At 24.6% G+C, this 20,216-nt stretch overlaps 1 protein-coding gene across 1 annotated transcript; it reads left to right on the forward strand.

Annotated features, from left to right (window-relative positions):
* The first annotated feature begins 1,523 nt into the window (after positions 1–1,523).
* Positions 1,524–19,055, forward strand: LOC117171994 (autophagy-related protein 23-like). The gene is made up of 5 exons (XM_033359710.1): positions 1,524–1,720; positions 1,811–1,889; positions 9,616–11,171; positions 18,661–18,822; positions 18,910–19,055. Exons 1-5 carry the CDS (start codon positions 1,671–1,673, stop codon positions 18,935–18,937), a joined length of 1,875 nt encoding a protein of 624 aa, XP_033215601.1. The 5' UTR covers positions 1,524–1,670; the 3' UTR covers positions 18,938–19,055.
* Positions 19,056–20,216: the final 1,161 nt, after the last annotated feature.

Below are 20,216 nucleotides of genomic sequence, written 5' to 3' on the forward strand. Positions count from 1 at the left end.
GTTTTCTTGTGTATAAATTAATGTTTCTTTTTAAACTGAAAATATAGCTATTCCATTTTTAGATGGAAGTTTAACTATTTGGTATCAAATTAATATATTTTGTTGAAAATTCATTGTTTTTTTGGTTAATACTTAATTTTTCAACATGAAGTTTGAAGATTCCATTTTCGGTTGAAAATTTATATTTTTATTTAAAAATTGTTATATTTCATTCAAAAGCCATTCAAAAGTCATTTTGTTAATCAAGTGGTAATTTAAATTTATTAATTTTGATTGAAAATTTATCATTTTCTTAATCGAAAATTGAACTATTTTGTTGAAAATTGTTATTTTTTTGTATTTAAATTTAATTTAGCTTCAACTGAAAATTTAATAATACAGTTATTGTTTTTGAATTTATCCTTTTATTTAGTTGAAAATTAGTTTCTTTACTTGAAATTTGAACTAATTTGTTGAAAATTAGATTTTTTTTTGTTCCTGTATTTTAATTTTGTTATCTACTGAAAATTTAACTTCCATTGTTAATTCAAATTTTCTGGTTTTAGATCAAAATGCAACTTGTACTTGGTACAGACTTCATATATTTAGTTGCAAAATCGTGTTTTTTGTTTGTTAAAAATTAATTTTTTTTAACTGAGAGTTTAACTATTCCATTTTGGTTAAAAATTTATTTTTTTTTTTCAATTGAAAATATAAAATATCCATTTTCGTTAAAAGATTACTTTTGTCCATTAAAATTCAACTTTAAAAATGTATGTTTTTTAAAAAAATTTTCATTTTGTTAGAAAATGAATCTTATTGCTAGAAAATGTTTCTTTTTGGTTAAAAATTAAATTTTATTTCCACATGATTTTTCTTGTTTTTGGTAGAAAAAATAGAAAAAATTATGAAAACAGGTTCTTCGAAACATTCTTCCAGTCTCTGGTATGTACATTAATATTATAATTAGAAAATGTATCTTTTTGGTTAAAAATTAAATTTTATTTCCACATGATTTTTCTTGTTTTTGGTAGAAAAAATAGAAAAAATTATGAAAACAGGTTCTTCGAAACATTCTTCCAGTCTCTGGTATGTACATTAATATTATAATTAGAAAATTCAGTACTACGAAAAAAAACTAACCAGTAGTTCAAATTTTAATTTTTGTGAAACTGAATAACTTACACTCTGAATGTATTTCATGAATAAACTAAAAAATTTTATCAATAATTTGAATAAGAAATTTTGATTTATCCAATTTCGATTTTCGCGGAACCTAGACTATAGCACATAGCGCTACATAGCGGTCATTGCAGGATCTGCATCTGGGCGGCATTTTTTGAAAAATATTCAACATTATTAAATAATAATAATTTTAATAAATTTAGAGAGTGAAATGAAACTTTTCAAGGCACAGAATAATTATCAAGATTTTTTAATTTTCAAGGCTACAAAGATATCATAATTACAATAACCATTATTTTTAATTTATAACATAATATTATTCAACCATGTCTCTGTTGGTCGGTAATGTAGATCTCTAGATTGTGGATATGTGACAGTTGAGGAGAGGTTAGAAAACTGTTTACATCAGAAATGAAGCTCCAAAATTTTGAGTAAAACGATCTTTTATCGGTTAATATTCCTGAAAAATTATGGTAGAATATAGAGGATTATTTAGGTAATAAATAATGTTAAAGGATAAAATAATGGAGTCCGAAATAGACGTTAGAAAAATCCGGTAAGCGGTTAAGTTGATTTTTTTTTTTAATTTGACGGCTTTGAATTTTTATTTGTTACTAATATAATTATCTGTCTGAAAAATTTGTAGCATCGAGGATCAAAATCCAATTATTCAAGAATATGCGGAGATTGTCGACACTCTGAAAGAGGAATTAACCATTTGTAAGGTATGTGTTTTATTTTGGAGTATATTTTTTCTGATTTTTTATTCCAAATATTAAAATACACTAGAAACAATTTGATGTACATTTTCAATAATTATTGGACATTAAATACCAGCAACTTTTAGTGTAAAATTGCAAAAATATTTTTTCGCTTATTCAAAAATAACCTACAAAAATTTTGATTTTACATTTTCTTGTAATTTTCAAATTGCCCAATTTTTACATTATTTCACTCTTTTTAAAAATATGCCTTTTTTTCTCCCTTTCTTCAAGAAACTTTCCCCCTTTTCTCAGTTTTGCGCTTAAATCCGGATCTGGTTAAACATTTATTTAGTTGAAAAACAAACTTTATTTTTAGAAAATGATCTATTATGGTTGAAAATTGAACTATTTTGTTGAACATCAGTCCTTTTTAGCTTAAAAATCCATCTTTTATAGTAGAAAAGTAATCTTTCTTTGCTGAAAATTAACTGTTTTATTAAAAAATGATATATTTTGTTCAAAATTAAACAATTTTCGTAAAATAAGTCAATTATTTTATTAAAATTTCCTACTTTTTAAATTTAAAAATCAACCTAATTGGTTTAAAAGTAACTTGCTTGTTGTATATTCATGTTTTTGGATAGGAAATAATTCTTTTTCGTTAAAAAAGCGTCTTTTCCTCTTGAGAAAATAACTTTTTTGGTAGAAAATTTGACTATTTTGTTAATTCTTATATTGAAAATTTTTCTTTTCTGGTTTCAAAGCCTAAAAATGTATTTTTGGTTAAAAATTGTATGTTATTTGCTTGTAAATTTAATTGTTTTGTGAAAAATGGAACTATTTGGTTAACCATTGAACTATTCGGTTGAAAATTTAAATATTTTCGTAAAAGAAGTCTAGTTTTTGTTTTTTTCTTTATTTCTACTTTTTGAATATTCGTATTTTTTTAGTGGAAAATTAATCTTTTTGTTTTTAAATCGTCTTTTTCCCTCGAGCAATTAATTATTTAACTCAAAAAATGAATTGTTTCTTTGAAACTTAAACAGTTTAAATATTTTTGTCGGAAATTGAATTTATTGGTTGAAAATTCAACTATTTTTGTAAGAAAAGTCAACTATTTGGTTAATAATTCCATTACTTTGTTGACCATATAATTTCGTTAAAAAATAAACTATTTCGTTAAGAAGTTATACTTTCTGGCCTGAAAAATTAACTATTTTTGTTGAAAATTAACTTTTTTGTTCAAAAAATATATATTTATTTTTTGAAAATTAAACTTTTTTTTTAGAAAAATTCATCTTTTCGTTTGAAAAATTAACTATTTTGGGAGAAAAATGAACTATTTGGTTGAAAATGTATGGTTTTTTGGCCAAAAATTCAACTGTTGGGTTTAAAACTAACTTTTTCATTATAAATCCATATTTTCGGATTTAAAATTTAATTGTTTTCAAGAAAAAGGTTTTTTTTGTTTGTGAAAAAATCAACGATATTTGTTAAAATATAAACTTTTTCATAAACCCGTCTTTTTGGTCTAAAAAATCCAGTAGTTTGATTGAAAATTAACTTCCTTCTTTAATAGTCATGTGTGTGAGTAGAAAATTGATATTTTTTGTAATAAATTCGTCTTTTATCTTGAGAAATTAACTATTTTTGTTCAAAATTAAACTTTTTTTAGTTGAAAATTAACTTTTTTGTTCAAGATTTATATTTCTTGGTTGAAAATTAAACTTTTTTTGGCGAAAAATTCATCTTTCTGGTTTAAAAATGAACTATTTTGAGAGAAAAATGAACTATTTGGCTGAAAATGCATGTTTTTTTTGGTCAGAGATTCAAATGTATTTAAAACTAACTTTTTCATTGTGAATCCATATTTTCAGATTGAAATTTTAATTGTGCTCAAGAAAAAAGTTTTTTATTTGTAAAAAAATCAACTATATTTGTTGAAATATGAACTTTTTTATAAATCCGTGTTTTTGGTCTGAAAAATCGACTATTTTGATTGAAAATTAACTTTCTTCTTTAATATTCACATGTTTGAGTGGAAAATTGATATTTTTTGTAATAAATTCGTCTTTTGTCTTGAGAAATTAACCATTTTTGTTAAAAATGTAACTTTTTTTTTAGTGGAAAATGAACTTTTTTCTTGAAAATTAATATTTTTTGCAATAAATTCGTCTTTTGTCTTGAGAAATTAACTATTTTTTCTTTAAACTAACTTTTTTGTTCGAGATTTATTATTTTTTTTTTGTTGAAAATTAAAGTTTTTTTGTGAAAAAGTCATCTTTTCGTTTGAAAAATTAACTATTTTGGGAGAAAAATTAACTATTTGGCAGAAAATGCATCGTTTTTTGGTCAGAAATTAAAATTTTCGGTTGAAAACTAACTTTTTCATTGTGAATCCATATTTTCGGATTGAAAATTTAATTGTTTAAAAAAAAGTTTTTTTTTGTAAAAAAATCAACTATATTTGTTGAAAATTAATTTTTTTGTTGAAATATCAACTTTTTTATAAATCCGTAATTTTTATCTAAAAAATCAACTATTTTAGTTGAAAATTAACTTCCTTCTTTAATATTCATATGTGTGAGTGGAAAATTAATATTTCGGGTGATAAATTCATTTTTTCTTTTGAGAAATTAACTATTTTTGTTACAAATTTAACTTTTTTAGTTGAAAATAAACTTTTTTTTGAAAATTCATATTTTTGGGTGGAAAACTTAACTCGAAAAATCAACTTTATTCGGAGAAAATTAAAGGATTTGCATGAAAATAAGCCTTTTTGCTTAAAATTCTAATTTTAATTTTAATTTTAATTCATATTTTAACTGTTTAATAGGTTTTCGTCTTTTCGAATTGAAAATTTAATTGTATCAGAAAAGTCATTCCTTTTTTTTTTGTTACAATGAAGCTATTTTTGTTGAAAATGTATTATTTGGTTAAAATTTTTTTAAAAATATTTTTGGGTTGGATATTCAACTCTTTTGTGGAAAATTCGTCTTTCCGAATTTAAAATCCAAGTTTACTGGTAGAAAATTCAACTATTTGCTTGAAAATTTTTTTTTTTGTTGAAAATTTATGTTTTTTGGTCAAAAATTTAATTATTACGTTGAAAAATAACTTTTTTTGTAAATCCATATTTTAAAGTTAGAAATGTGATTATTTTCAACCTTAATAATTGTTTTTCTGTTAAAAAATTCAACTATATTGTTTGAAAATTAAGATTTTCATTTAAAATTTATATTTTTGATTGGCGCTTCAACTGTTTAGTAGAGAATTCGTTTTTTATTCTTAAAAACTTAAAAATTGTGCAGCCAATTATATTATTCGGTTGAAATAAATATATATTTTTTAATTAAATTTGTTTTTGTAGAAGATTCGATTTTTTGGCTTGAAAATCCAACCATTTTGGGAGAAAATTCAACTATATGCTTTGAAAATTCTTATTTTTTGCATTCTCCCGGAAATTCAAGTATTGAGTTAAAAAGAAACTTTTCAAAGGAAATTTTTATTCTCGAGTTGGAAGTTGAATTGGTTTGTAAAAAATTCTTTGTTAAAATTTTAACTATTTTGGTTTAAATGCAACTATTTACTTGAAAATTAAGTTTTTGGTTGAAAATTCATGTTTGTTGATCAAACATTTAATTATTTGGGTTGAAAAATAACTTTTTTGTTGTAAATCCATGTTTTCAGGTTATAAATTTAATTATTTTCAACAAAAATAATTATTTTTTCTGTTAAAAATTCAACTATATTGGTTGAAATTTCTACTGCTAGGTTGAAAATTAACATTTTTGTTTAATATTTATATTTTGGGCTAGAAATTCAAGTTTTTTGTGGAAAATTAGCCTTTTATGGTTAAAAACTTAACAATTGTTCAGCCAATTCTACTATTCGGTTAAAAAAGAATTTGTTTATAGGAAATTCGGCTTTTTAGTTTGAAAATTCAACTATTTTGGGAGAAAATTCAACTATATGCTTCAAAATTAACTTTTTATTTGAAAATTCTGATTTTTTGTTTTCTCTCGAAAATTCAAGTATTGCGTTGAAAAGCAAATTATTAAAGGAAATTTATATTTTTGGGTTGAAAATCTAATTGGTTTGTAGACAAATTATTTATTTGTTTATTAAAATTTCAACTATTTCGGTTTAAATTCTAGTATTTGAATGATAACGAATAGTTTTGTTTGAAATTTATATATATATATATTTTTTAGTTTAAAGTATTTTGTTGAAAATTTATGTCTTCTGGTTGAAAATTCAACTGTATTTTAGAGATTTCAACAATTCGTTTAAGAATTAACTTTTTGATTGAATATTCATATTTTTGGGTTGAGAATTAAAGTTTTGTGTAAAAAAATTGGTCTCTTTAGTTGAAAAATCTACCATTTTGGAAAAAATTAACTATTTGCTTAAAAATTAACTTCTTATTTAACTTTTTTCTCTCGAAAATTCAACTGTTGTGTTGAAAAATAACTTTTTGGTGAAAATTCATATTTTCGGATTGAAAATGTAATTGGTTTGTAGACAAATTATTTTTTTGTTTTGTTTAATTTCAACTATTTTGGTTTCAATTTTAGTATTTTAATGAATATTAACAGTTTTGTTTAAAATTCATAATTTTGGGTTTGAGATTAAATTGTTTTATAGAAAATTCTTTTTTTCTTATAAAACTATTTGGTTAAAAATGAACTTTTTTGTTGAAAACTCATGTTTTTTTTTTGAAAATTCAACTGTTTTGTGGAGAATTCAACCATTTATTTGAGAATTACCTTTTTGGTTGAATATTCATATTTTGGACTAAAAATGAAAGTTTTGTGTAAAAAAATTGTCTTTTTAGCTTAAAAAATCTTAACATTTTTGGAAAAAATGAACTATTTGCTTGAAAATTAACTACTTCTTTGAAAATATTTTTTTCGAAAATTTACTATTGTGTTGGAAAATAACTTTTTTTGTGAAAAATCATATTTTCGGGTTGAAAATTTAATTGTTTTTCTAGAAAAATCGTTTGTTTTTTTTTTCTTAAAATTCAATTTATTTTGAAGATTCTGGTATTTTGTTTATAATTGAAATTTTTGTTTAAAATTCATATTTTTGTGTTATACGTTCAACTTTTTTCCAGAAAATTCTTCTTTTTGGCTTAAAATGTAACAATTTGGTAAATAATTCAAGTGGTCGGTTGAAAAATATTTGTTTGTAGGTTTAATTTTTTTGTAGAAAGTTTTTGTTTCTGGGTCGAAAATTTGATTGTTTGCTTGAAAATTAATATTCTTTTTTTAATTTATATTTTTGGCTAGAGATTCAACTATTTAGTAGAAAATTTGTCGTTTGGGCTTAAAAACTTAACAATTGTGCAGCCAATTCTACTATTCGGTTGAAGAAAACCTTTTTTTTAAATTAAATTTTTATGTAGAGAATTCGGCTTTATGGCTTGAAAATCCAACCATTTTTAGAGAAAATTCTACAATATGCTTGAAAACTAACTTTTTGGCGAAAATTTATATTTTCGGGTTGAAAACTTAATTCTTTCGTAGAAAAATAGTTTTTTTTTGTGTGTTAAAATTTCAACTATTTTGAAGATTCTGGTATTTTGTTTTAAATTGACATTTTTGTTTAAAATTCATGTTTTTGTGTTGGAAATCTAATGATTTTGCAGAAAATCTTCATTTTTGGCTTAAAAGGGTAACAATTTAACTTAATTTAACTTAAATTTAATTCTCTTGCAATTTTTTTCTAGTATTGAATTTCAATTGTAAATGTTTCATTCCAAATAAAATTAAATAAATAAATAAACAAATTAGAAAAATCTTTTTTTGTGTGTTGAAAATTTAACTATTTCTTAAAAATTAACTTTTTGGTTGCATAGTCATCTTTTTGGATTGAAAATTGACGTTTTGTGTAAAAAAATATTGTTTTTGGGTTAAAAAATGTACCATTTAGGAAAAAAATTAACTATTTTCTTGAAAAATAACTTTTTTGGTGAAAATTTATATTTTCGAATAGAAAATTTATTTGTTTTTGTAGAAAAATCTTTTTTTTTATGTTAAAACTTCAAATATTTTGAACATTCTGGTATTTTGCTTAAATTTGACATTTTTGTTTAAAATTCATATTTTTGTGTTGGAAATTCAATTTTTTTTGTGCAGAAAATCTTCATTTTTGGCTTTTTTTTGGCTCATTTTCATCTTCATTTCATTTTAAATTTAGTATTTTTGTAGAAAAATCCTTTTTTTGTACCAAATTCAACTGTTTGGTTGAAAATTAAGTTTTTTGTTTATTAATTAACTACTATCATAAGAAATGATTTAAATTTAAATGTTCTACAATTTTTTTCTAGTTTTGAATATCAATTTTAAATATTTCAATTTAATTAAAATTAAATAAATAAACAAATTTAAGAAATCTTTTTTTTTGTGTTGAAAATTAAACTATTTCTTAAAAATCAACTTTTAAGTTGAATATTCATATTTTTTGATTGAAAATTTAAAGTTTTGTATAAAAAAATTGGTATTTTTGGCTTAAAAAATCTAGCCTTTTGGAAAAAATTAACTGTTTTCTTGAAAAATAACTTTTTTGGTGAAAATTTATATTTTCGGGTTGAAAATTTAATTGTGCCGTAGAAAAGTAGTTTTTTTTGTGTTCAAATTTCAACTATTTCGAAGATTCTGGTATTTTGCTTAAAACTGACATTTCTGTTTAAAAGTCATGTTTTTGTGTTGGAAATTAATTTTCTTTTCAGAAAACCTTCAGTTTTTGCTTAAAAATGTAAAAATTTGGTAAATAAATATACTATTCGGGTTAAAAAATATAAATTTTTTTAAATTTAGTTCTTTTGTAGAAAATTCCTTTTTTTGTAGAAAATTCAACTCTTTGGTTGAAAATTAAGTTTTTTGTTTATTAATTAACTACTATCATAAGAAATGATTTAAATTTAAATGTTCTACAATTTTTTCTGGTTTTGAATATCAATTTTAAATATTTCTTTTTAATTAAAATTAAATAAATAAACAAATTTAAAAAATCTTTTTTTTTTGTGTTGAAAATTAAACTATTTCTTAAAAATCAACTTTTAAGTTAAATATTCATATTTTTGGATTGAAAATTTAAAGTTTTGTATAAAAAAATTGGTATTTTTGGCTTAAAAAATCTAGCCTTTTGGAAAAAATTAACTGTTTTCTTGAAAAATAACTTTTTTGGTGAAAATTTATATTTTCGGGTTGAAAATTTAATTGTGCCGTAGAAAAGTAGTTTTTTTGTGTTCAAATTTCAACTATTTTGAAGATTCTGGTATTTTGTTTAAAATTAACATTTTCGTTTAAAATTCAGGTTTTTGTGTTGGTAATTCAATTTTTTTCCCCGAAAACTTCATTTTTGGCTTAAAAATGTAAGAATTTGGTAAAAAATTTAAAAAAAATGAAAGTTCACACAAAATCTGTAAAATTCTAGTGGATTTAATAAGACAAAAATTCCAAGACCGAATTGTTAAATTGAATGTTATTTTATTGTAATTAAATAGTAATAAAAATATAAAAGAAGGAAGGGAATGTTGACTGCCTTCTCATTTTTCTTTCCTCTGTTTTATTTTTGTCCGAAAATTATTTCAAAATTTCTTTTCAGATGAAAGTAGGAGTTTTTTTTGTTTTTTTGTTTGTTTGTTTGTTATGGTCCAAATTTGATAGTTGGATTCCTCGTTTTTTAAAACAGAAGTTCGAAAATTGTTAAAGGTTCAAACTTTTAATTATATTCACAGACAGAACAAATTCAATTGAGACATGAAATAGAAACGCTTCGCACTGAAAGTAAAAACGCAGGCGACCTCGCACGAGATTGTTTCGCCCGGTGTCTTTCTGAAAACTCTGATGTTAATTTACCCGACAAGGAAATGCTCGAGAATCTCGAAAAACGAGTAGCAATTCTCCAAATGGAGAAAGATTCCATGTTCCAACTGTGGCAAATGTCACTGAAAGCAATCGACGTTTTGGAAGAGGAACTCAAATCATTCCAAAAAGACGGGAAAGCTTCCAGAATTCACGAAGATCAAGTGAATCACGTCAAGCAATCATACTCAGATGCTATTAACGCCCTCGAAGGGAAACTTATTCAAGCCAAGGAGCATTTTCTCAAACATCAAGCGCTTTGGGAATCGAGCAAAGAAAAACTGGAAGAACTAAAAAAAGAGAAGGAAGATCTCAAGCAGCAACTTTCTCTCCATCAAAAAGAATCTCTCGAAAAAGATAGAATTAGTCAAAACACCATAGATTCTCTGAAGGAAGAATTGAGAAAAGCAAAACTTGATTCTGAAAGATTGCACCAAAGAAAATCGGAATTGGAAGAGAAATTAAGCGGAGCGCAAAAATTCGCAGCTGGTCTTCTCGTCAAAGATACTGAGGCAAAAAGCAAAGTATCAGAAGCAATTGAATTGGTCGAATCAGCTGTGAGAGAAAAGGAATTATCGCTTTTAAGAGAAGCTCAACTTTCCGAAGAGATGAAAAAATTAGAGGCCCGTTTGTCCAGCATATCAGACGAATACACTGCTTGTCTCGACAAGGAAGTTGCCAAAATAAAAGAAGGTTTCGAGCGCAACATCAAGAGATATTCTCTGGAGTTGAAGGAACTGAAACTCGAACTGAGGCAGAAGGAAACGCTCCTGGATCGAGCACAGAGAGAATGCAGGCTCGTGGAAGAGGAATTGAACCGCGTTCGTCACAGTTCCGACGATTATTTGCATCAAGCTAATTCAAAAATTGTGGACTTGGAGCAGAAGCTCAAGGATTCAGAGTACAAGTTCCAAAATTGTGAGGAAATTTGTCAGAAGAAGTATCATGAGAAAAATAGAACCCTGGAGCACCGGATTTTTGAACTCGAGCAGAGTTTGTCTATTTCAAATGACAGGTTCCAGCGACTGCAATTGAATAGTTCGAGGGATGTTGAGGATCGAGTGAAGGAGTCAGATGAGCGAACGAAAGAAGCTCTGAGTAGATATTCGAATTTGGAAAGAAAATTAGCGAGAGTTCTTGATGAGAAAGAAAATTTATCATTGGAATTGCGTTCCTTGCAATCTACTTTTGATCGAGAATTGCAAAAGAGGGAACAAGAGAGGAAAGTCGTGGAGAGTAAAGTTAGGGATTTGCAAGAGGATTTACGAAAGGCTGTCAATTTAAAAACTGGGATTGGTGTTAGGAATTTGGAGAGTCTTGATAAAGGGATTAATCCTGATTTGCATCTGAGAGTTCTGCAAGAAAGATTTGATGAGAAAACGAAAGAATTGACTCATCTGGTAGAAATTCATCAAAAATTAAGTACAAAGTAAGATATTTTCTTTATGGTTGTTTCTGTTTTTGTAGTTGTTGGATTTTACACTCTTTTTTTCGCTTTTTAAAGAATTCTTTTTCTTTTCGGGGATGATATTTTTTCTGAAGAATACATCTAGAAAGTAGAAAATTCAACTATTATATTAAAAATTCTTTTGATTTTTTAAATTGAAAATTCGTTTTTTTTCTGGGTAAAACAATTTTTAAATCAGAAAATTGAATTATTCCATTTTCAAGGTGGCCGTTTTAATCGACGAAATAAATTCCCGGTTGTTTCCCGGTCGTCAAACATTTTTCACGGTCAATGAAATTTAAAAAATGGAACTCTGAAGCTAAAAAATTGTCCACTGGAGGTAATAAAAACTGAGCTGCAAATGAAAGCACTCAAAGTGGAACTGTTTAAGTTTAAACTTTTAAAATTGAAATTTAAAAACTTTAATTTAAAAATTTTGTATGTAATGCTCAATAATTTAGGCGTATAAAATTAAAGGTACTAATATTTATCAATATAAAAGAATATAAATTCACGTTATCATTTTCAATGCTCTAATTTAAAAAATCAATCAATGAACTTTAAAATGTTCAAAATTATATAATTTTAAGGAATTTTAAGCTAGAAACATAAAATATTGAAAAATTGAAAAAAATGTTAACTGAACACTTCTTAAATTATAAATTCAATTATTTTCTTTTTAAATAGTTTAAACATCCTTTGCTAAGCTTCAACATTTAATTTCAAAATCTTGGGAAATCTAGAAGTTGTTTTAAATTTGTTATAAATTTAAAATTAGTTTGGAAATTTTTTCAGAACTTCTAAATATCTGTCAAAATTAATTAAATTTTTTCTACAATTTTCAGAAATTTTAAGAGATATTTGGAAGTTTTGAAAAGATTCAAACTTATTTTAAAACTTGAAATAATAGCCTAATATAAAACAAAACGTAGATTTTCGTAGATTTTAAACAAAAAATTAGAATCTTTTCAAGAATTGTGAAAGACTTCAAAAGAATAAAAAAATTTTCTTAAAATCCCTAGGAAAATTAAAAATAATTTTTCATTTTGAAAAATTATTTTAAGAGAATACTTAAAAAGTTTTCAAAGATTTAAACAACATTTTCGAAAAAGGCTCTTAAAGATTTTAAGAAAACTTTCTAAACTTTGCATTATAATTTTTTATCTTTTTAAAACTCCTCAATATCTCTTAAAATTTCTCAAATTTTTTCTACAAATGTTCATTTGTAAATTATACATCAAAATTTTAAAAAATCACTTACAAATTAAGCATTTTTCAAATACAACACTTAAAATTGTAACGTACAAAGTTTAAAGGCTCTTCGAAATTTTAACGATTTCAGGTTTTCTATTTCAAACAATTCAGTAAAAGATTCTTTACTTCTAAATATTTGGTTTTAATTTACTTGTCTTAAATAAAAATTCAAATATTGCTAAATAGTCAATAATTAATCTTTTTTTTTTAATTAAAAATTTTAAATTGAATAGGTTAAAAATTTTTTAATTAAATATATATTATCAGACTTTCAAATTGACACCGTTTAACTTTAACGTTAAAATCTGAAAATTCTTAAATTTTGAACTGATTTAAAATCGTTTTGTCAAATCGTTTGGTTCAATTTTTATTACTTAAAGTGCAGATAAATTAAAAAAATATTGATTTTTTTATTAAATAAAAATATTTGTATCCAAAATTTTCAACATCAAAGGCTTTTATTTTTTATTTGTTTGAGTCTTTAAGAAAGCATTAAAAAATACTTTGAATTAAAAATGTAAGCTAAAAAATAAAAATTTTTAATGCAACATTTTTGAAGTAAAAAAATTTTGAATTACGCATTGTAAGCTAAATTATAGCATAATTGAAAAACATATTTTCCGGGGTTTTCCCGGTCATTTCCCGGTTTCCCGGTCTAGCGGCCACCCAGCATTTTAGATGCAAATTCATCATCTTTAGTTAAAAATTCAACTACTAAATTGAAAATTCATACAAAAAAATGTTACGATTCCACTTTTGGCTGAAAATTTGTAATTTTTAGTTAAAAATTCAATTATTATATTTTCCGTAACAAATTGATCGTCCTCAATCGAAAGATCATTTTACTTGTTGAAGATTTAACTCTTTTGTGGAAAATCCTAATTTTTTCGGTAAAACATTTAATTTTCTTAAAAGAAAATTAATCTTCTTGATTGAAAATTCAACTAGTTGGTTGAAAGTTGAACTACTTCATTAAAAATTAATTTTATTAGTTTTAAGTACATCTATTTGCTTAAAAGTTATTTTTTTAAACAAAAAGTTTAACTATTTAATGTTTTATTCAAAATTTATATTTCTAATTTGAAAATTCAACTAATTAGTTAAGAAGTTATCTTTTCTAGTTGAAAGTTCATCTATTTCATTGAAAATTCATGTATTTTGTTGATAATTTGTATTGTTTTGTAGAAAATTAAACTTACTGGTCGAAAATTTAACTGATTAGTTGAAATTTGGGCTACTGTGTGAAAAATTAATTTTATTAGTTGAAAATTCATCTTTTTGGTTGAAAATTAATTTTCTTAACTAAAAAGTTAAATATATTTAATTTAAAAATTCGAATATTTAGTTGAAAATGTATCTTTTTTAGTGTAAAATTTAACTATTTGGTTAATAATACATCTTTGTATGTTGACCATTGAACTATTTAGTCATAAATTTAATTTTCTTGTTAAAAATTCGGCCCTTTTGCTTAACAGATCAACTTCTTAGTAGAACATTTATTTTTTTGGTAGAAAAATACACTACTTTTTTGAAAATTCATTAAAAATTTGAATATATTAAATCTGAAAATTTAACCATTTAGTTAAAAATGTATCTTTTTTCAGCTGAAAATTCAACTGTTTGATGAAAAATTAATCTCTTGTGGTTGAGAATTCAACTAGTTTGTTGAAGCATCGTCTTTTTTTATGAATTCAACCGATTTGTTAAAAACTCGTCTTTTTTTATAGAAAATTCGTTCCTTTAAATTGCAAATTCATCTTTTTTGGTTAAAAGCTCAACTGCTGTGTTTAAAAATTTTTCTTTTTCTGATAAAAAGTTCTTGGTTGCAAATTGATCTTTCTTGGTTAAAAATCTGTCTTGTTTTCAAATTCGTCTTTATTTTATAGAAAATTCATCTTCATCTCTTGCATTAAATTTTAACTACTTGGTTTTAAATGCAACTGTTTGGCCTAAAATCATTTTTTTTTAATTTAAAAATTTAACTATTTAGCTGAAAAATTTGATTAAAAATGGCCTTTTTTATATTTTAAAAATCGTGTTTTTTGATTAAAAATTAAAAAATTGGTCAAAAATTCGTTTCTGGATATAAAATTCGTCGTTTTGGATTGAAAATTCAACTGCTTGGATGAAAATCCTCTTTTTTGGTAAAAAATTCATCTTACTTGAATATAAATTCAATTGTCTTGCTTGAAAAATCTTTCTTTTTCGATGAACATTGGTTGGAACTTTGGATTAATCTTTTGGTTGAAAGTTCAACTGTCTTGTTTAAAATTTTGTCTTTTTTTGTTGAATTCATCTGATTTATTGAAAATTCGTTTTTTATAGATAAAGAATTTGTCCTTTTAGATTGAAAATTCATCCTTTTTAGTAGAAAATTTCTCGGGTGAGAATTCCTCTTTTTTTGGTTGAAAGTTCATTTGTCTTGTTTGAAATTTTGTCTTTTTTGTTGAATTCGTCTCATTAGTTGAAAGTTCGTATTTTTGGATTGAATATACGTCCGCTTGGATTGAAAAGTCATCTTTTTGGTAGAAAGGTTTAAAGTTCAAAATTCATAATTCTTGTTTGAAAATCCAACAGTCTTGTTTAAAAATTCGTCTTTTTGGATAGAATATTCGACCTCTTCGATTGAAAATTGATCTTTTGGGTAGAAAAGTTCTTAGTTCAAAATTCATCTTTCTTCGTTGAAAATTCAACTGTCTTGTTTGAAAATTCGCCTTTTTGGATAGAGTATTTTTTTTGGGTTGAAATTTATTCTTCTTTGGTAGAAAAGTACTTGGTTCGAAATTCATCATTCTTGTTTTAAAATTCGACTTTTCGGATAAAATATTCGCCTTTTGCATTGAAAATTCATCTTTTTCGGTAGAAAAGTTCTTGATTAAAAAATTAATCTTTCTTGGTTGAACTTTCCTTTTTCTGGTTTAAATATTCGTCTTTTATGGATGAATTCTACTGATTTAATGAAAATTCTTCTTTTATTGATAAAGAATTTGTCCTTCATTGATTGAAAATTCATCCTTTTTAGTAGAAAAGTTCTCGGGTGAAAATTTCTCTTTTTTGGTTGAAAGTTCAACTGTCTTGTTTAAAATTTTGTCTTTTTTGTTGAATTCGCCTGATTAGTTGAAAATTCGTATTTTTGGATAGAATATTCGTCCGCTTGGATTGAAAAGTCATCTTTTTGGTAAAAAACTTACGGGTTCGAATTTCATCATTCTTGTTTGAAAATCCAACAGTCTTGTTTGAAAATTCGTCTTTTTGGATAGAATATTCGTACTCCTGGATTGAAAATTAATATTTTTTGGTAAAAAAGTTCTTGGCTCGAAATTTCTCATTCTTGTTTGAAAATCCATCTGTTTTGTTTAAAAATTCATTTTTTTTAATTCAACTGAGTTGTAAAAAAATTATGTTTGGTAGAAAATATCTTCATTGAAATTTCAACGATCTTATCTGAAAACTGTTTTTTTTTTGGTTGAATTCGAATGATTTATTGTAATATCGTCTTTTAGATCGAATATTTCGGCTTTTGGATTTAAATTTCATCTTTTTTTGGTAGAAAAGTTCTTCATTTAAAAATTAATCTTTCTTGTTTGAACGTTCATTTGTCATGTTTACAAATTCGTCTTTTTTGGTTGAATTCTACTGATTTATCAAAAATTCGTCTTTTATATATAAAGAATTTGTCCTATTAGATTGAAAATTCATCCTTTTTAGTAGAAAAGTTCTGGGGTAAAAATTCATCTTTATTGGTTAAAAGTTCAACTGTCTTGTTTGAAATTTTGTCTTTTTTGGCTGAATTCGCCTGGTTAGTTGAAAATTCGTATTTTTGGATAGAATATTCGTCAGCTTAGATTGAAAAGTCATCTTTTTGGTAGAAAATTTCTTGGTTCGAAATTCATCATTCTTGTTTGAAAATCCAACAGTCTTGGAAACATTGCCTTTTTGGATAGAATCTTCGTTTTTTTGGATTGATAAATCATATTTTTTGTAGAAAAATTCTTAGATCAAAATTCATCCTTCTGCGCTGAAAATCCAACTGTCTTATTTTAAAATTCGTTTTTTTGTTGAATTCTACTGAGTTGTAAACAAATTATGTTTAATAGAAAATATCTCGGTTAAAATTTCACATTTCTTCTCTGAAAAATGGTCTTTTTGGTTGAATTCGACTGATCTTTTGAAAATCGTCTTTTTAGATAGAATATTTGTGCTTTTGAATTGGAAATTCATCCTTTTTAGTAGAAAAGTTCTCGGGTGAAAATTAATTTTTTTTGGTTGAAAGTTCAGCTCTCTTGTTTCAAATTGGTCTTTTTTGGTTGAAGTCGCCTGATTACTTGAAAATTCGTATTTTTGGATAGAATATTTGTCCTCCTGTATGGAAAATTCATCTTTTTGGTAGAAAAGTTTTAAGCTTAAAATTAACTTTCTTCGTTGAAAATTCAATTGGCTTGTTTTAAAATTCATCTTTTTTGGTTGAATTCTACTGATTTATTTAAAATTCGTGTTTTATAGACAAAGAATTTGCCCTTTTAAATTGAAAATTCATCCTTTTTAGTAGAAAAGTTCTCAGGTTAAAATTCATCTTTTTTGGTTGAAAGTTCAGCTGTCTTGTTTGAAATTTTGTCTTTTATGGTTGAATTCGCCTAATTAGTCGAAAATTCGTATTTTTAGATATAATATTGGTCTTCCTGGATTAAAAATTCATTTTTTTTGTAGAAACTTTGATAGTTCAAAATTCATCTTTCTTCGTTAAAAATTTAACTATATTGTTTTAAAATTCGTTTTTTTTTAATTCAACTGAGTTGTAAAAAAATTTTGTTTGGTAGAAAATATCTTGGTTAAAATTTAACCTGTCTTATCTGAAAATTTGTCTTTTTTGGTTGAATTCTACTGATTTATTGAAAAATTGTCTTTGTAGATCGAACATTTGTGCTTTTAGAGTGAAATTTTTAATTTTTTTTTTCGTAGAGAAGTTCTTGTTCAAAAAATAATCTTTCTTGGTTGAACGTTCATTTTTCTTGTTTAAATATTCGTATTTTTTGCTTGAATTCTACTGATGTATTGAAAATTCGTCTTTTATAGATAAAGAATTTGTTCTTTGAGATTGAAAATTCATCATTTTTAGTAGAAAAGTTCTCCGGTGAAAATTCAGCTTTTTTGGTTGAATGTTCTCAGTTTAAAATTCATTTTTCTTCGTTGAAAATCCAACTGTCTTGTTAAAAATTTTTTTTTTTTAATTCAGCTGAGTTATAAAAAAATTATGTTTGGTAGAAAATATCTTGGTTGAAATTTTAACTTTCGTCTCTGAAAAATGGTATTTTTTCGTTGAATTCAACTGATTAGTTGAAAATTCGTTTTTTAATAGAATTTTCGCCTTTTTGGATTGAAATTTCATATTTTTTTTTAGAAAAATTCTTGGTTCAAAATTCTTCTTTCTTGTTTGAAAATTCACCTGTTTGGTTAAAAATCCAACTATTTTGTTAAAAATTCCTCCTTCTAGATGGAATATTCGTCATTTTGACGCCAAAATTTATATTTTTTGGTAGAAAACTTCTTGGTTGCAAAATTTCTCTTTCTTGGATTGAAAAATCAATCTTCTTTTAAAAATTCGTCCATTTAGTTCGAAGATTCTACTATTTGGTTAAAATACAAATATTTCAGTTGAATTTCAGTCTTTTTTGTTTGAAAGTTTGACCAATTGGTTGAAAATTCAACTGTTTGGTTAAAAATCAAACTATTTCGTTGAAAATTCTTTTTTTTTTTTTGCTCTAAACTTAAACTATTGGGTTCCCAATGCAACTGATGGATCTAGAACTAATTTTGTTGTTGAAAATTAAATTTTTTCGTTACAAAATAATATTTCTTGGTTCAAAATTTATCTTTTTAGGTTTAAAAGTAAAGAGTTTTCTAATAAATTCATCCTTTTAGCTTGAAAGCTCATCGCTTTAAAAATGAATTTCTTTTTGTAGAAAATTAATTTTTTTGATTAGAAATTCAACTATTTTCTTGAAAATGCAATATATTTCGACATAAAATCTTAATAAAGAATAAAATCTTAAGCGTTCCGTATTGAGTTGAGTATGGTACCCATACATAATTATATTCAAAACAATTTATTCCCTTATTTGCGTGGGAAATAATCCTATTTTCCTTGTTTTGAAATCCTTTTGTGCTGGGAAGTCTAATTGCTTTACAGATTTCAATAAATTTGTCTTTTCTTTTTTAGGTGGAAAGAGGAAGCAAAATTGCTCACGACAAAATTTCAGACTCGTTCCAAAGAATTACGTAGTAAAATTAACGCCTTAAAAAAAGAAAATGACGAATTAAACCGAGAATTACTGTCTTGTCGTCAACAATTGGCGAGATGTAGAGTCCAAGCTATCCACAGGTAATTAAAAATTTATTAATTAAATTGTTACAATCTGTCAGTTCAAGGAAAATTTTTTTTTTATCTATAAACTTCTTATATTTTAAGGCTCGATCAAGGTGATGGAAGCAGGTGACGATATAAAAAAGCAGCCAAAGTACTTCCGTCCGTAAAAGAATATCAAACTGTATATATTTCATATTTATTAATAAGATTATTTTATTGTGAAAATACATTTTGGTACAGTTTAAAGCCCAGGAATCTGCATTCATAATCTCAGGAACCGTTCCATATTCTAGAGGCCTTGGACTCGAAAAAAATTACACTAAAGATATTATTTTTTTACAATTTTCTGTTAATGCCACTATCTCTTTAGTTTTTATTAAAAAATATTTTTGAACTTCTTTGCTGATTGAATGAAAATTATACCAATGAATGATTACGAGCCATCCAAATTGTTAAATTTTCAAGTGAAAAGGTGAGCTACTAACAAAACAGTTTTATTATGAATCAAATAGTTAATTTTTGAAGCAGAACGATGAATTTTCAACAAATTAGATAAATTTTCCACAAAAAAGGTTGAATTTTAAACCTGAAAATACTAGTTTTCGCCCAAAAATTTGTTGACAACAAATTAATTTTCTATGAAAAAAGACAAATTGTTAACAAAATACATATATTTTCTACCAAAAAGTTAAATTTTAAACCGAAAGGATTCATTTTCTAACAGAAGGATGATTTTTAAAGAAAATACGTAATTTTTTAACCAAAAATGTTAATTTTCTACCAGAAAAGACGAATTTTGTATCAAAATACATTTTTTTAAAACAAATAGTTGAGTTTTCAACCAGAAAGACGAATTTTCAATAAATTACATAAATTTTCAACTAAATATTTTGAACAATGGATTTTACACAACATTTTATTGGATTAATTTTCAGTTTACATTTTTATCGTTTCTACCATTTTTGAAATCAATTTTCGAATTTTTAGACTAAAAAGTATCAATTTTCAACCAATAATTGTGTTATGAAATTTTTATTGAGAAGAATTTAATTTAAATTTAAAAAAATAATAATTTCTACAAAACGATTAAATTTTTAATCAGATAGTTGAGTTTTATACAAAAGTGTAGAATTTTCACACCAAAAAGACGAATTTTCTACAAAAGAGTTGAATTTTCAACAAAAAAGTTAATTTTCAACAAAATAGTTAAATCGAAAAGAAATCATTTTCAACTAAAATTATGAATCTTCTTCCAGTAAATAAACTTTCAAGAAAGTAGTTCAAATTTCGACCAGGAAGTGGAATTTTCAATCCAAAACGATGAATTTCCAAAGAAAAATGTAATATTAATGTCAGAAAAGAAGGTTTGTGAATCCCAAATAGATTAGATTACAACCAAAAAGTTACAT

Source organism: Belonocnema kinseyi, chromosome 4, assembly GCF_010883055.1.
Source record: "Belonocnema kinseyi isolate 2016_QV_RU_SX_M_011 chromosome 4, B_treatae_v1, whole genome shotgun sequence".
NCBI lineage: Eukaryota > Metazoa > Arthropoda > Insecta > Hymenoptera > Cynipidae > Belonocnema > Belonocnema kinseyi.

What these genes read in the sequence shown, in the direction of transcription:
- LOC117171994 (XM_033359710.1), top strand. Translation starts at nt 1,671, where the DNA reads ATGTTAAAGGATAAAATAATGGAGTCCGAAATAGACGTTAGAAAAATC. An exon ending in CATCAAAAATTAAGTACAAA is followed by an intron (nt 11,172 to 18,660) that starts GTAAGATATTTT and finishes TTTCTTTTTTAG; the next exon opens with GTGGAAAGAGGAAGCAAAAT. An exon ending in AGAGTCCAAGCTATCCACAG is followed by an intron (nt 18,823 to 18,909) that starts GTAATTAAAAAT and finishes TTATATTTTAAG; the next exon opens with GCTCGATCAAGGTGATGGAA.